Here is a 17,771-nt window from a genome sequence, read left to right as displayed (position 1 = left end):
GATGAGTTGAGTTTTTACCAAAAAGTTCTATTTTGGTTTCATCTGTCCATATGACATTCTCCCAATCCTCTTCTGGATCATCCAAATGCACTCTAGCAAACTTCAGACGGGCCTGGACATGTACTGGCTTAAGCAGGGGGACACGTCTGGCACTGCAGGATTTGAGTCCCTGGCGGCGTAGTGTGTTACTGATGGTAGGCTTTGTTACTTTGGTCCCAGCTCTCTGCAGGTCATTCACTAGGTCCCCCCGTGTGGTTCTGGGATTTTTGCTCACCGTTCTTGTGATCATTTTGACCCCACGGGGTGAGATCTTGCGTGGAGACCCAGATCGAGGGAGATTATCAGTGGTCTTGTATGTCTTCCATTTCCTAATAATTGCTCCCACAGTTGATATCTTCAAACCAAGCTGCTTACCTATTGCAGATTCAGTCTTCCCAGCCTGGTGCAGGTCTACAATTTTGTTTCTGGTGTCCTTTGACAGCTCTTTGGTCTTGGCCATAGTGGAGTTAGGAGTGTGACTGTTTGAGGTTGTGGACAGGTGTCTTTTATACTGATAACAAGTTCAAACAGGTGCCATTAATACAGGTAACGAGTGGAGGACAGAGGAGCCTCTTAAAGAAGAAGTTACAGGTCTGTAAGAGCCTGAAATCTTGCTTGTTTGTAGGTGACCAAATATTTATTTTCCACCATAATTTGCAAATAAATTCTTAAAAAATCCTACAATGTGATTTTCTGGATTTCTTTTTCTCAATTTGTCTGTCATAGTTGACGTGTACCTATGATGAAAATTACAGGCCTCTCTCATCTTTTTAAGTGGGAGAACTTGCACAATTGGTGGCTGACTAAATACTTTTTTCCCCCACTGTATATTGAAGATATAATGAAGATATACTGGAGATATACTGGAGATATATTGAAGATATAATGGAGATATACTGGAGATATACTGGAGATATACTGGAGATATACTGAAGATATTCCATACCAGGGGTTCCAAACTTTTTCACTCAGGCCCCGCTTCCAGCATTGGGAATCATCCCGCGCCCACCCACGTCTATTTCTATGGGCACAAGCACTGTTCATGACACAAACTGTTCACACTCCTCTTGTTGGTGGAGAGAATTTTGCAGGTTTAAATCTTATTTCCTGCAATTCTACAATTTTTTCATGGGGTGCAAATAAAAAACAAGTTTTAAAGCAAATTTTCTTGCAATTCTATAGATTTTGCCATGTCTAATGTGTATTCATGTGATATTTGAGTGACAAACAAATTACAACAATATCTATAGGCTAAACAACCTAAATGAAAAAACGTTGGCTGACATGGGCTAGTTAATCTGGACATTTCTGACAAGTTATAAATAGCTCTCTAAGGTCTGCAAAGACTAACATGACAAGAGGAACTGATGATGCACTACCCAATTTCGAAATTGCACCCCCCCGACCCCTTGCCACATAGTTTGGGAACCACTGCTCTATAGAAGAAATCTTAGCTTTGCTAATGTTTCCCTGTAAACATTGATGAAATTGGCAATGAATATTGCATTACTATTAAATTATTCTCTTTATAAAACAGCTCATATAAAATCTCTGCATTCATTTCAAATAAATTAAATTCATTCCCAAAAACCTCCCTTGTAAGTGAAAAGAACGTCAGAATATGTAACCAATTATAGAATAATCCTGTAATGCATCACTAACACCTCGACAGCCATCACTAGGTGAGGTGTAATCACACTGTCAAGATGAAAGTGTAACTTCAGTATTAAAATGTCAAACTGTGAGAGATTATTATACAGTACTCCTACCTGCTAGCGCCTTGCTCTAATGAACCTGTGAACCCCTAAAGCTGTGCGTGTGCGTGTGTGTGTGTGTGTGTGTGTGTGTGAGCCATCTCCGGACCCCAAAGGGATCCCAAAGGTTTGTGTGTGCGCGTGTTTGTGTGTGTACATGGGGTCCTAATGCTATGGCATCTACCTGTCACGATTCAGACAGACGACCAGAGGACCACAATTGCGTCACACCAGAAAGTTTATTAAACTTAAGGGAAAAGGGAAGTAGGGAGTGAATGAAGGCTCCAGGGGTAACAGGGATCCCGTCCAATGCGCTGGGTCTGTGCCCCCCCAGTGGCAGCGATGCGTCCCTATGAAGCCGGTGGTGGGTGGTCCAGAAGTCCTGGGGGGAGACACAGACACAACAGGGCGGAATGAAACCAGGCAGCAGTACAGTTCAAGGGAAATCCAAAATACGTAGTAGCAAGGCAGAAGGCTGGTCAGAGTTACCGGGATTGAAGAGTAGTCAGGAGTCGTAATGGCAGAAGCAGGTCTGGATCTCCTGAGGCAGAAGAGTATCCAAAAAACAGGCAGGTCCGGGGGTCACAAAACCAGGGTGAGCCAGAAGCGCGAGCAAACAGGTTCCGGTGTGAGCTTTGCAGACGATCTGACACCGGAGAGCTGAAAGACAGGGCCTTAAATACTGGGAGAGGTTAGTGGGTAATGCAGCGCAGCTGGCAGAGTAATTAGAGCCGAGCAGAGCAGGGACAGGTGGAGCTAGTTAGGCTGAGTAGAGAGAGGGAGGTGAGCAGAGTGGAAGATAGTGGAAACAAATTAAGGTGGTAACCCGGTGGAGTGAGAGGGCTCATGACAGAACCCCCCCAAGGGACGGCCCCAGAAGTCCCAAGAGCAACACCACGCCGGGCGGGAGGAGGGGAGCCGGAGGAGGGCTAGAACTCCTCCGAACGGTCCGAGTGAACGTCCTCATCCTCGGAGGAAGCCGGAGGGCCGTGGTCGGGAGATGGGACAGGTCCCGAGACAGGATCAGGCACAGGACAGGAAGCCGAGCGGGCCGGACGGTTAGGGACCCCCTCTGGGGCGGCCCCTACGGATTGCAGGTTGATCAGGATGCCGTTGGTGGAAAGCGGTGATGAGAGTCCTATCCACAATCCGACTAGCTGGCACCCAGGTCCTTTCCTCAGGTCCATAGCCCTCCCAGTCAATGAGGTACTGGAGACCCCTACCCTCCGTCTGGACCGAAGCAGGCGGCGGACGGTGTAAACCAGACCACCATCGACGAGCCGTGGAGGAGGAGGACCAGGCGCAGCAGGGACCAGCGGACTCTCGTGGATGGGCTTAATCTTAGACACATGGAAAGTGGGGTGCACCTCAGGGAATTAGGCAGTTGGAGCCGGACAGCAGTTGGGCTAATCACTCTTATGATAGGGAATGGGCCAATGAACCGAGGTGCCAGCTTCTGCGACTCCACCCTGAGTGGCAGGTTCTTCGATGACAACCACACCCCTTTGACCAACATGGTAGGTGGGAGCAGGAATTCTCCGACGGTTGGCCCCGGTAGTGTAGCTGGCAACGGACCTGAGGAGTGTGGCTCGGGCTTGTGACCAGGTGCGGCGACATCGACGGGCAAAAGCAAGTGCAGATGGGCAAGTAACCTCCTCCTCTGGCTGGCAAATAGAGGAGGCTGGTATCCATAAACACATTGGAAAGGGGACATACCGATGGCAGAGCAGGTCAGAGAATTGTGTGCGTACTCCACCCATGTCAATTGCTGCGACCAGGAGTGGGGGTTGGTGAAGTCATGCATCGCAGTGCCTTCTCGAGCTCCTGATTAGCCCGCTCTGACTGCCCATTGGATTGGGGATGGAATCCGGAAGTCAGACTGACTGTGGCTCCCAGCAGGTGACAGAACTCCATCCAAAAAGCGGAGGAGAATTGTGGACCACGGTCAGAAACAACATCCCTTGGCAGTCCGTGGATCCGGAAGACGTGTTCCAGGACCACCTGGGCGGTCTCCTTGGCGGTTGGGAGCTTGGGGAGGGGAATGAAGTGTGCCATCTTGCTGAAACGGTCAACGATGGTGAGAATGACGGTCATGCCACTTGAAGGGGGGCAGCCCCGTGACAAAGTCAAGGGCGATGTGAGACCAGGGACGTCTGGGCACAGGCAGGGGCTGCAGCAATCCGGCTGGGGGCTGGCAGGACGACTTGTGTTGGTTGCAGATGGGGCAGGCTTGGACGAATTCCCGTACATCCTTCCTCAGAGAGGGCCACCAGAACCTCTGGGCGAGCAGGTTGTAAGTGCGGGTGGAGCCAGGGGTGACAAGCTAGGCGGGAGTCATGTCCCCACTGAATGACCTGGGACCTCAGGTCTTCGGGGACAAAAAGGCGGTCAGCTGGGCAAGTGCTGGGACCTGGCTGGTTACGGAGAGCCTCCAGCACCTGTTCCTCAACAGCCCAGGTCAGAGCTGCAACGATGCAGGGACTTGGCAGAATCGACACAGGGTCCTTGGAGGGGGTGTCATCCTTCTGGAATTGACGGGAGAGGGCGTCTGGCTTGGTGTTGCGTGATCCAGGCCGGTATGACAGAGTGAAATTAAACCTGGTGAAGAACAGGGCCCAGCGGGACTGCCTGGAGTTCAACCGTTTGGCCGTGCGGATGTACTCCAAGTTCTTATGATCGGTCCAAACGAGAAATGGAATGGTGGACCCCCCCTCCAGCCAGTGACGCCACTCCTCCAAGGCAAGCTTCACAGCCAGCAGCTCACGGTTCCCTATGTCGTAATTGCACTCAGAGGGGGACAACCGACGTGAGAAAAAGGCACAGGGATGGAGCTTCCTATCCTCCGCAGCCCACTGAGAAATCACAGCACCAACTCCCACATCCGAGGCGTCCACCTCCACAATGAATTGCCGGTCCACATCAGGCATCTGGAGGATGGGAGCGGAGGTGAACCTCACCTTGAGGGTACTGAAGGCTTTGTCGGCTGCTGGGGTCCAGGTGAAGGGTTGCTTGGTGCTGGTTAGAGCAGTGAGAGGGGCAGCAACGGTACTGTAGTTCCGGATAAACTTCCTATAGAAGTTAGCAAACCCCAGAAACTGTTGCAGCTTCTTTCTGTTCTCCGGAACTGGCCATGAAGTGACTGCTGATACTTTGGCAGGATCCATTTGGATACTTCCTTCTGCCACTATGTACCCCAGGAAGGCCACTGTCTTGACGTGAAACTCACATTTCTCTGCCTTGGCGTAGAGGGAATTCTCCAGAAGACGATGAAGGACTTGCTGGACATGGCGGGTGTGTTCAGACAGGTTTCTGGAGTAAATTAAGATGTCATCCAGGTAAACGAAGACAAACTTGTTTAACATGTCCCGCAGTACATCATTCACTAGAGCCTGGAACACAGCAGGAGCATTGGTGAGGCCAAAAGGCATAACCAGATACTCGTAGTGGCCTGTTGGTGTATTGAATGCGGTTTTCCATTCATCTCCTCCCGGATCCGCACTAGGTGGTAAGCGTTTCTGAGATCCAACTTGGTAAAAACAGTGGCTCCCTGGAGCAACTCAAAAGCAGAGGTGAGCAGAGGCAGAGGGTAACGGTTTTTCACTGTGATGTCGTTGAGTCCCCTGTAGTCGATGCAGGGCGAAGAGATCCGTCCTTCTTCCCCACAAAGAAGAAGCCAGCACCAGCAGGAGATGAAGATGAACGGATTAATCCTGCGGACAGAGAGCCATTGATGTAGTCCTCCATGGACTTTCTTTCAGGAGCAGACAACGAATAAAGACGACCCCTTGGAGGAGCTGTTCCAGGGAGGAGGTCGATGGCACAGTCGTACGGTCGGTGAGGGGGCAGAGATGTGGCTCTTGCTTTGTTAAACACCTCTCTGAGACCATGGTAGCATTCTGGGACATTGGAGAGGTCAGGAGCGGAGTTAGTAGGTACTGGCCGAGGGTAGTGCGGCAGCAAGCAGGCAGGTTCGGTGGCAGTCCTCTCCCCACTCCTGATCACCCCGGTCACCCAGTCGAGCTGAGGGGTTGTGCCGGCGGAGCCATGGGTAACCCAGGATGAGGGGGTTGGCCTGGAGAGGGGAGCAGGTGAAACTGGATAGTTTCTTGATGGTTTCCGGACAGACCCATCGAGACCGGGGCCGTGACATGAGTGACCGATCCGAGTAAGTGTCCGCCAGTGCCCGGGCAGGAATAGGAGGTGTCAAACGGAGGTTCTCCAGTCCCAGTTGGCGTGCCAGCTTGATGTCCATTATGTTGGCTTCGGGCGCCAGAATCCACCAGAGCAGCCAGGGTGTGAGTTGAGTCAGAGAGGCGGAGGTGAACTTGCAGCAGGGGTTTGCGGTCGGAGGACTGGATGGTCATTGAACTCAACCGGACTCCCCTACGCCCGGTGAGCTTCGGCCCTTTAAAGGGCAGGTTACCACACGATGTCCATCACCTCCACAATAGAGGCAGAGGTTTGAGGTGAAGCGGCGCTGGCGCTCTGCAGGAGTGAGGGAGGCTCGCCCAATCTCCATAGGCTCAGACTGATCAAGCTGACCTGGGTGAGTGGCAGTAGATGACAGGAGCCCAGTCGGATCTCTCCGAATGCCGGTAGTAGGTGGACCTTGGCGCCCCCTCTCACGACGACGGGTCTGTATCCTTCTGTCGATCCTGACAGTCAGTGCGATGGCTTCATCAAGAGTGGAAGGCAGTTCATGGGAGACCAACTCGTCCTTGATATAGTCAGCCAAACTATGGAAGAACGCGTCCACCAACGATGGTGTGTTCCAAGAACTTCGTCTAGCCAGGGTTCGGAAGTCGATGGAATGGTCTGCGACTGTACGTCTGCCTTGTCGAATACTGAACAGTTCACGAGACGCCTGCGGTGGGTGAATCCAGGTCAAACACCTTCAGCATCTCCTCAGCAAACAGGTCGAAGGTTGCACATGCGGGGGTTTGACGTTCGAACTCTGCTGTTCCCCAGAGTCGAGCTCGGCCCGTCAGGTGAGTGATGGCATACCCAACTTTAGCCCCCTCCGTGGCGTAAGGTCCTTGGCTGCAAGGAGAACTGAAGTCGGCAGCTACTCAGGAATGGCCGGACCTGGGTTGAATCGCCGTTGAACCGCTCGGGGTTTCCAATCTTGGGTTCCGGGAGCAGCGGCTGCAATGACCGGGCAGGTAACTCGGGGGCTGGGCTGGTGGGCAGACTGGCTGGGGTAAGGTTGGTGAGGAGTTGAATGATCATGGCGAAGTTGTTGTTGCTGCTGCTGGAACTGCTGCTCATGCTCATCGGTTTCCATGTCGGGGAAAGTGTGCGCTGAGTCCATAATGGTCAGATCGCACTGTCACGATTCAGACAGACGACCAGAGGACCACAATTGCGTCACACCAGAAAGTTTATTAAACTTAAGGGAAAAGGGAAGTAGGGAGTGAATGAAGGCTCCAGGGGTAACAGGGATCCCGTCCAATGCGCTGGGTCTGTGCCCCCCAGTGGCAGTGATGCGTCCTATGAAGCCGGTGGTGGGTGGTCCAGAAGTCCTGGGGGGAGACACAGACACAACAGGGCGGAATGAAACCAGGCAGCAGTACAGTTCAAGGGAAATCCAAAATACGTAGTAGCAAGGCAGAAGGCTGGTCAGAGTTACCGGGATTGAAGAGTAGTCAGGAGTCGTAATGGCAGAAGCAGGTCTGGATCTCCTGAGGCAGAAGAGTATCCAAAAACAGGCAGGTCCGGGGGTCACAAAACCAGGGTGAGCCAGAAGCGCGAAGCAAACAGGTTCCGGGTGTGAGCTTTGCAGACGATCTGACACCGGAGAGCTGAAAGACAGGGCCTTAAATACTGGGAGAGGTTAGTGGGTAATGCAGCGCAGCTGGCAGAGTAATTAGAGCCGAGCAGAGCAGGGACAGGTGGAGCTAGTTAGGCTGAGTAGAGAGAGGGAGGTGAGCAGAGTGGAAGATAGTGGAAACAAATTAAGGTGGTAACCCGGTGGAGTGAGAGGGCTCATGACACTACCATGGTACAGCTCCCCTCTCCTTAACCCTCTAAGCACCATCTGGGAGATGGGTGTCAAATAGCCAGGCTAAGATCATAGATGTATGTTTGAGTCAGTGGAAGACAAATGGTTAAGTGACATCAGGCCTTAGAGTGGGATGGATGTGTTGAATTAGCCTGGTCCCAGATCTGATGTGGGTGACATTGACCATAGGAGTTGGCAAGATAGCACAAACAGATCTGGGACCAGGCTAGTGTAGAATGGCTTGGGGATATGCTGAGATCATTGCAATAGCAAGAGAGCACAAACAGATCTGGGACCAGGCTAGTGTTGAATGGCTTGGGGATATGCAGAGATCCAATAGCAAGAGAGCACAAACAGATCTGGGACCAGGCTAGTGTTCAATGGCTTGGGGATATGCATAGATCATTGCAATAGCAAGAGAGCACAAACAGATCTGGGACCAGGCTAGTGTTGAATGGCTTGGGGATATGCAGAGATCAGTGTAATAGCTAAATGCTTCCCTTTTCTTTATGACAGAGTAGTGATGGCTTTTGCCTGGAGGGTGTGGTAGTATTGTCATTATGTTCAGCGGTGCTTGCTGCTGTGTTGTGTGCCCGCATAGACTCATATTTAATCACATTAAGTAGAAATGAGAAGTGTCCAGATAGAACGGGTAATAATTGTTCTTTTTTACCTAGATTAACAGGTTCATGAAGAATGTTTTTAAGGACCTATACTTCTTATGAAGCCACTTGAATACTAGTTAATAACTACATAATACAATGATTGAGAGCTTCAAGTTCCTTGGTGTCCACATCACCAACAAAATAACATGGTCCAAGCACACCAAGACAGTCGTGAAGACAAAACCTATTCCCCCTAAGGAGACTGAAAAGATTTGGCATAGGTCCTCAGATCCTCAAAAGGTTCTACAGCTGCACCATCGAGAGCATCCTGACTGGTTGCATCACCGCTTGGTATGGCAACTGCTCGGCCTCAGACCACAAGGCACTACAGAGGGTAGTGCGTACGGCCCAGTACATCACTGGGGCCAAGCTTCCTGCCATCCAGGACAGATGAAAATGGGGGCGTGCTCAGTCCTCCTTTTCCTGTAGTCCACAATAATCTCCTTTGTCTTGACCACGTTGAGGGAGAGGTTGTTATCCTGGCACCTTTGGCCAGGTCTCTGACCTCCTCCCTATAGGCTGTCTCATCGTTGTCGGTGATCAGGCCGACCACTGTTGTGTCGTCAGCAAACTTAATGATGGTGATGGAGTCTTGCTTGGCCACGCAGTCGTGGGTGAACAGGGAGTACAGGAGGGGACTAAGCACGCACCCCTGAGGGGCCTCCATGTTGAGGAGCAGCGTGGCAGATGTGTTGTTGCCTACCCTTACCACCTGGGGGCAGCCCGTCAGGAATTCCAGGATCCAGTTGCAGAGGGAGGTGTTTAGTCCCAGGGTCCTTTGCTTAGTGATGAGCTTTGAGGGCACTATGGTGTTGAACGCTGAACTGTAGTCAAAGAATAGCATTCTCACGTAGGTGTTCCTTTTGTCCAGGTGGGAAAGGACAGTGTGGAGTGCAATAGAGATTGTATCATCTGTGGATCTGTTCGGGCGGTATGCAAATTGGAGTGGGTCTAGGGTTTCTGGGATAATGGTGTTGATGTGAGCCATGACCAGCCTTTCAAAGCATTTCATGGCTACAGACGTGAGTGGTACGGGTCAGTAGTCATTTAGGCAGGTTACCTTAGTGTTCTTGGGCACAGGGACTATGGTGGTCTGCTTGAAACATATTGGTATTACAGTGAGGTTGAAAATGTCAGTGAAGACAATTGCCAGTTGGTCAGCGCATGCTCGGAGTACACGTCCTGGTAATCCATCTGGCCCTGCGGCCTTGTGAATATTAACCTGTTTAAAGGTCTTACTCACATCGGCTATGGAGAGCGTGATCACATACAGTGGGGAGAACAAGTATTTGATACACTGTCGATTTTGTCTGTAATTTTTATCATCGCATCACTTCAATGTGAGAGACGGAATCTAAAACAAAAATCCAGAAAATCACATTGTATGATTTTAAAGTAATTAATTTGCATTTTATTGCATGGATTTTTGTTTTAGATTCCGTCTCTCACAGTTGAAGTGTGCCTATGATAAAAATTACAGACCTCTACATGCTTTGTAAGTAGGAAAACCTGCAAAATCGGCAGTGTATCAAATACTTGTTCTCCCCACTGTAGTCGTCCGGAACAGCTGATGCTCTCATGCATGCTTCAGTGTTGCTTGCCTCGAAGCGAGCATAGAAGTAATTTAGCTTGTCTGGTAGGCTTGTGTCACTGGGCAGCTCACGACTGTGCTTCCCTTTGTAGTCTGTAATAGTTTGCAAGCCCTGCCACATCCGACGAGCGTCGAGGCGGTGTAGTACGATTAAATCTTAGTCCTGTATTGACTCTTTGCCTGTTTGATGGTTCGTCGGAGGGCATAGCGGGATTTCTTATAAGCGTCCGGGTTAGAGTCCCCGCTCCTTGAAAGCGGCAGCTCTACCCTTTAGCTCAGTGCGGATGTTGCCTGTAATCCATGGCTTCTGGTTGGGGTACGTACGGTCACTGTGGGGACGACGTCATCAATGCACTTATTGATGAAGCCAGTGACTGATGTGGTGTACTCAATGCCATCGGAAGAATCCCTGAACATATTCCAGTCTGTGCTAGCAAAACAGTCCTGTAGCTTAGCATCTGTGTCATCTGACACTTCCTGCTTTAGTTTTTGCTTGTAAGCAGGAATCAGGAGGATAGAATTATGGTCAGATTTGCCAAATGGAGGGCGATGTAGAGCTTTGTACGTGTCTCTGTGTTTGGAGTAAAGGTGGTCTAGAGTTTTTTTTTCCTCTGGTTGCACATTTAACATGCTGGTCGAAATTAGGTAAAACGGATTTTAGTTTCCCTGCATTAAAGCCACTAGGAGCACCGCCTCTGGATGAGCGTTTTCTTGTTTGCTTATGGCCTTATACAGCTCATTGAGTGCGGTCTTAGTGCCAGCATAGGTTTGAGGTGGTAAATAGACAGCTACGAAAAATATAGATGAAACCTCTAGGTAAATAGTGTGGTCTACAGCTTATCATGAGACACTCTAACTCAGGCGAGCAAAACCTTGAGACTTCCTTAATATTAGATTTTGTGCACCAGCTGTTATTTACAAATATACACAGACCGCCACCCCTTGTTTTACCGAAGGCCGCTGTTCTAGTTTGCCGATGCAGCGTAAACCCCGCCAGCTGTATATTATCCATGTCGTCGTTCAGCCATGACTCGGTGAAACATAAGATATTACAGTTTTTAATGTCCCGTTGGTAGGGTATCCGTGACCGTAGCTCGTCTATTTTGTTATCCAATGATTGTACGTTGGCTAATAGGACTGATGGTAGAGGCAGATTACCCATTCGCCGTCGGATCCTTACAATGCACCCCGACCTACGTCCCTGATATCTCTGTCTCTGTCTCCTGCGAATGACGGGGATTTGGGCCTTGTCGGGTGTCTGAAGTAAATCCTTTGCGTCCGACTCGTTAAAGAAAAAATCTTTGTCCAGTACAAGGTCAGTAATCGCTGTCCTGATATCCAGAAGCTCTTTTCGGTCATAAGAGACGGTGGCAGAAACATAATGTAGAAAATAAGTTACAAATAACGCGAAAAAACACACACAATAGCATAATTGGTTAGGAGCCCGTAAAACGGCAGCCATCTCCTCCGGCGCCATTATAAGGAGTAGCAGCTCCACTGTTGTGATGGGGTTGGACCTTGATGTCAGTCAACAAATGTGTTACTTTAATTACGTGTGCTAACGTCAAATTTAGTTAGGCTAAGAGTTAGTTAGACTAAGAGTTAGTTAGACTAAGAGTTTACTCATTACTATCAGTAATCTGAAAGGAGTGTGTGTGAGGCGTGTGAGGGTGTGTGTGGCGAGTGTGAGATAGAACAGGTGGCAAGTTTACATAGAAAGGATAAGATAGCCAACAGCTGATGCATACACACACACACACACACACACACACACACACACACACACACACGTAAACTCACTCTGTATACACAAGGCCTAATCTATCTCACAGTAACAGGTGTGTGTGTGTGTGTGTGTGTGTGTGTGTGTGTGTCAGGCCAACTCTAGTATGAGAAGCTTACATCGGTTGCGCTCAGAGGATGATGGGTTAACATGGGTATTTAGAAAATGAGTTTTTGCCTCAATAACATGCACTGTATAGCCACTGATTTTAAAAAATGTAACAGTAATTACTATCTCTTTTCAGTTCCATTTACATTAACATTATAGTTTCCTAAACAATTTTTAAAATGTGTCCACAACTAATTGAAAATTCATAGATGAAGTATTTTTTAAAGGAACGTGTACACAACATGGTACATACAGTGCCTTCAGAAAGGATTCACACCCCTTGACTTATTCCACATTTGGTTTCGTTACAGCCTGAATTTAAAATGGAGGTCAAGGGGTATGAATACTTTCTGAAGGCACTGTATAAAACACAGGAAAATAACGCCTTTAAATCAGGGAGTGTTTACCCCCTTAGAACCCCACAGAATGAATTATATTTCTATGGTTTACAAGCCCTACATGTATAATGGTTTAAAGTCAACAGACAATTTTCTTTCCTTTCTAGCAATATGTCCCAAGCTGTCAAGGCCAGCTTTCAGTCCACGTCTGTGTGTGTGTGTGTGTATGCCAGCTCTCATCTTACTCACTGCTCGCCTCAGCCTTCACCCCTCCCCTCAGCCACAGGTGTGCATGGTAACCAAAGCCTCGTCGTAGCAACCGGTACACAGCCCAAACCCCTCCCCTTTTCCTTCCCCTCTCCCAACACAAACTCTCTCTCCTCTCCCGGCTTCTCTCTGTGAGTCTGCTTGTGTGTGTGTGACCCTCTCCAAGGGGTCCCTCCATCCCGCCACACACTAACTGACTCTGGGCCTGTGCCAAGGCAGAAGAGGGCATCCCCAGCCCCTATGGAGGTGCCGGACATGGCAGTGCCCACAGTACCAGTAGTACCCGTTGCTGACTGCTGCTCTCTGTTGTGTTCCTATTTCCAGCACAACAAGGCTGCGGTGCAGATCAAGCAAGACATGAAGAAGATGGTCCAGCTGCCCATGCTGAGGGGGACCTCCAGGGGACCTCCAGGAGTGGAGGCCAGGGGCGGCAGGCTGTTCGGTGTGTCCCTCTGGAGCTCAGGAGCTGGGCCTCGTGAAGGATGGCGTGCCCCTGGTGGTGCGGAGCATGGTGGAGTTCCTCCGAGAACATGGTGAGCTGAGGGGATGGTTGGGGATCAAGGGGTTGAGAGCAGATGAGGGGCTAGGGGGTCTTTTAATGTTTCAATACACAGTCATTTTGTAATGGTCATTGTGCATCCATTTTGGTTGTGATGTAGTTGTACGGATGTTAGTGAGACTAACTTGTTATTATTAACAAACTAATGAATACGATCAGTGATTTCCTAGATTTTATAAACTTGAAATCCACTGTCAATAGACGGGAGTGATAGCTGCTACTGTGATAACCACAGCCATAGATATAGAACACTGCTTTATACTGTATCTATGGCCACAGCTATCTTTCTCTGTCATTGAGTCAATAACCCACCTGATTGCTGTCAAGACAACACAGGGTTAACAATGACAGTGTTAGCCCTCAGTCCAAAGTCACTGTGTTCACTGGCCAAGAGCCTAGAATATGCAAGCTAGTTCCGCTTTGTATAGGTCATTGCAAAACAATTTGTTATACCTTTGCCACGAGACTCTTGTAGATAATCATATTATAACACATCATTTTGAATTTATCTTCCTATTATGAAAAGTCAATATCATTACTTATTAGACAGTTTTTTTATTTTATTTATTTATTTATTTTATTTAACCTTTATTTAACCAGGTAAGCCAGTTGAGAACAAGTTCTCATTTACAACTGCGACCTGGCCAAGATAAAGCAAAGCAGTGTGATAAAAACAACAACACAGAGTTACATATGGGGTAAAACAAAACATAAAGTCAAAAATACAACAGAAAATATATATACAGTGTGTGCAAATGTAGCAAGTTATGGAGGTAAGGCAATAAATAGGCTATAGTGCAAAATAATTACAATTAGTATTAACACTGGAATGATAGAGATTAACGCAAGAGATGATGTGCAAATAGAGATACAGGGGTGCAAATTAGCAAAATAAATAACAATATGGGGATGAGGTATTTGGGTGGGCTAATTTCAGATGGGCTGTGTACAGGTGCAGTGATCGGTAAGGTGCTCTGACAACTGATGCTTAAAGTTAGTGAGGGGAGATAAGAGTGTCCAGCTTCAGAGATTTTTGCAATTCGTTCCAGTCATTGGCAGCAGAGAACTGGAAGGAATGGCGGCCAAAGGAGGTGTTGGCTTTGGGGATGACCAGTGAGATATACCTGCTGGACGCTACTACGGGTGGGTGTTGCTATGGTGACCAATGAGCTAAGATAAGGCGGGGATTTGCCTAGCAGTGATTTCTAGATGGCCTGGAGCCAGTGGGTTTGGCAACGAATATGTCGTGAGGACCAGCCAACAAGAGCGTACAGGTCACAATGGTGGGTAGTATATGGGGCTTTGGTGACAAAACGATGGCACTGTGATAGACTACATCCAATTTGCTGAGTAGAGTGTTGGAGGCTATTTTGTAAATGACATCGCCCGAAGTCAAGGATCGGTAGGATAGTCAGTTTTACGAGGGCATGTTTGGCAGCATGAGTGAAGGAGGCTTTGTTTTTGCGAAATAGGAAGCCGATTCTAGATTTAACTTTGGATTGGAGATTCTTAATGTGAGTCTGGAAGGAGAGTTTACAGTCTAACCAGACACCTAGGTATTTGTAGTTGTCCACATACTCTAGGTCAGACCCGTCGATAGTGATTCTAGTCGGGTGGGCGGGTGCCAGCAGCGTTCGATTGAAGAGCATGCATTTAGTTTGACTAGTGTTTAAGAGCAGTTGGAGGCTACTGAAGGAGTGTTGTATGGCATTGAAGCTCGTTTGGAGGTTTGTTAACACAGTATCCAATGAAGGGCCAGATGTATACAAATTGGTGTCGTCTGCGTAGAGGTGGATCTGAGAGTCACCAGCAGCAAGAGCGACATCATTGATATTGTCGTAGTAAATATATTATGTTATAGCTTGGTCTGGCTAAAATTTTGTGCATGACCCATCTTGTGTTGGGCCTTCGGATTTAATACAATGGACAAAGACTTCTATCTTGTCGGCCTTGTCAGCAGGTGGCTAAGAACAACACCCACGCCATAGGTCTCTCAGTCCTTCCAACTCACGAGTTCTCCCATGACACACACAAACACAAACACACACACACACACACATTATTACTGATAACACACGCACACACAAAATCCCCTCTTTCGGCTGAACATTTTCCCAAAACACACACACACACACACACACATTATTACACACACACACATTATTACCGATAACACGCACACACAAAATCCCTTCTTTTAGGCTGAACATCTGAAGACAGACAACCCGACTCAGAGCCAATGCAATGGAAGTGACCTCGACCAACTCATCAGGACCAATCAGAAGATCAGAACTCCTAGAATCAACCTACTTTATTTTATTGTATAAAATGTCAGCACACAATGTTTAGGGGCGCTCTCAGATATCTCCCTACGAGGTTGACGAACGGGTCCGTGCACGCTATTTACAGATATCTTTACCTCTGAATAAACTGCCTCATATTATACAATTATCCACCGTGTCCGAAAGTCTCTACTTGGTCTCCGTTCTCCAGTAAACTTGTTTTATCAACAATATACACGGAGAAAAGAGTCGGCCCAAGAAGTGAACCCTGTGGCACCCCCATAGAGACTGCCAGAGGTCCAGACAACAGGCCCTCCGATTTGACACATTGAACTCTATCTGAGAAGTAGTTGGTGAACCAGGCGAGGCAGTCATTTGAGAAACCAAGGCTATTTAGTCTGCCAATAAGAATGCGGTGGATGACAGAGTCGAAAGCCTTGGCCAGGTCGTTGAAGACGGCTGCACAGTACTGTCTATTTTCGATCGTGGTTATAATATCGTTTAGGACCTTGAGCGTGGCTGAGGTGCACCGCATGACCAGCTCGAAACCGGATTGCATAGCGGAGAAGGTACGGTGGGATTCGAAATTGTCAGTGATCTGTTTGTTAACTTGGCTTTCAAAAACTTTCGAAAGGCAGGGCAGGATGGATATAGGTCTGTAACAGTTTGGATCTAGAGTGTCACCCCCTTTGAAGAGGGGGGATGACCGCGGCAGCTTTCCAATCTCTGGGGATCTCAGACGTTACGAAAGAGAGGTTGAACAGGCAAGTAATAGGGGTTGCGACAATTTCGGCGGCTAGGCTTTGTGTTGTGTAAAACCACATTTTACACTCCTTAACATCACATGTGTTGCTGTTGTGATCTGCAAAGGTGTAATTTGATTGGTATAAATACAAATACAAGCTCCATACCATGATAGACTTATCCTTATGGTTCTGTTCTCTCCTCTTGCTATCAAATGGTCCATTTAGCCCTTCTAGTAGTAATTCCCTTGTTTCCCCACTAGAGGTCATTGTAGTGCTATGATACAGCAGTAGGACGACAACTTGGCACCCTCTCACAAGCTCACCACACCCACATCATACATTGGGCCTTGCAGATAGTTGTTTAATTGTGTGTGTGGTTGAATAATCAGTCTATTCAGGTCACGGGGGTCGTTGTGATTAAGAAATAGGGGAGACAGGAGCACGTGCCATGTGGACAAAGAAAAAGGTATCGTTTTTTTTGTTTTTGCTTTGGTTATTATTTTTTTTACAATTATAGTTAGGTAATAGAAAATGTGCCTTTTAAAGAGCGTTTCTTAATTACATTTCAATCTCTGGCTCAAATGATTTGTTCTCTGCAGGGTTGCCATTGCAGCCCACTGGTCTGGGCGCATTCAGCAGGATGCAACGTTTTGCAACGTTCCGAAATAAATATGCCATGTAGAACAAAAATGCCTCTGACATGTAGAATAAGGAATCACGTCATGGCATTTCGGTCTGCAACGTTCGACAACTGCATGTGGCCCTGTAGACTGTTCACAACAACAGCAGAGCAACAGTTCCACGTTCAGTACTTAATGCCGTTAATGGTATGTAATCCCAGCAACTGCTGTCCAAGTTAATAAAGTATAACACACATTTACACAGCCGCAGCAGAAGGTAGCCTCACGGTTAGAGCGTTGGGCCAGTAACCGAAAGGTCACTAGTTCAAATCCCAGTGCCGACAAGTTGAAAGATCTGTTGATGTGAGGAGCAAGGTACTTAACCTTGCTTGCTCCAGGGTCACCGATGATAATGGCTGACCCTGGCCGTGACCCCGCTCTCTGAGGGTGTCTCAGGGGGAGTTGGGATTTGCAAAAAAGTCATTTTCAATTCACACACGCGTATTAATACACACTTGTACATTTGTGAAATAGGACGAATATAAGCGCACCCACCAAATTAATTAATGAATTATTGTCACCCATCAACTTGACCCTTTGTCACCCCTCCATCCCCAGCCCTTCATCAGGAGGGTCTGTTCAGGGTCAACGGTAACGTACGGGCGGTGGAGGGGCTTAAGCAGCGGCTGGAGAACGGTGAGGACGTGGACTTCCTGGTTGAGGCGGATGTGTGTACAGTGGCCAGCTTGTTCAAACAGTACCTCAGGGACCTGCCAGAAGGCCTGGTAGACTCCAGCATACAGCCTGCCCTTATACAGCAGCACCAGGGTAAGAACTTTTACTGTTTGGAATAATACGGTGTGTGTGTTTGTCTATAAACTGTGAAGGAACTTGTCCTTGGGGGAATAATTGTGAGATAATGATGATCGATTTGATCCTAGTCTGTCAACAGTACTCTACTCTAGGGTCTTTGACCATCACTGTCTCCATTCACAACATTAGAATTGTGTTCGCTCAC

The 17,771-nt window shown here is 48.2% G+C and overlaps 1 protein-coding gene across 1 annotated transcript in view; it reads left to right on the top strand.

The window, feature by feature from the left end:
* Positions 1-17,771, top strand: part of LOC123486591 (protein FAM13A-like) — an 89,473-nt gene that overhangs the window by 5,234 nt on the left and 66,468 nt on the right. The window contains 3 exon segments of the mRNA XM_045217954.1: positions 12,871-13,005; positions 13,007-13,079; positions 17,372-17,581. Coding sequence (XP_045073889.1) covers positions 12,871-13,005; positions 13,007-13,079; positions 17,372-17,581 — 418 coding nt within the window.

This window comes from Coregonus clupeaformis, unplaced genomic scaffold (assembly GCF_020615455.1).
Source record: "Coregonus clupeaformis isolate EN_2021a unplaced genomic scaffold, ASM2061545v1 scaf1287, whole genome shotgun sequence".
NCBI lineage: Eukaryota > Metazoa > Chordata > Actinopteri > Salmoniformes > Salmonidae > Coregonus > Coregonus clupeaformis.
Note: the sequence above shows the minus strand (reverse complement) of the source record. Positions and strands in the feature narration are given on the sequence as shown.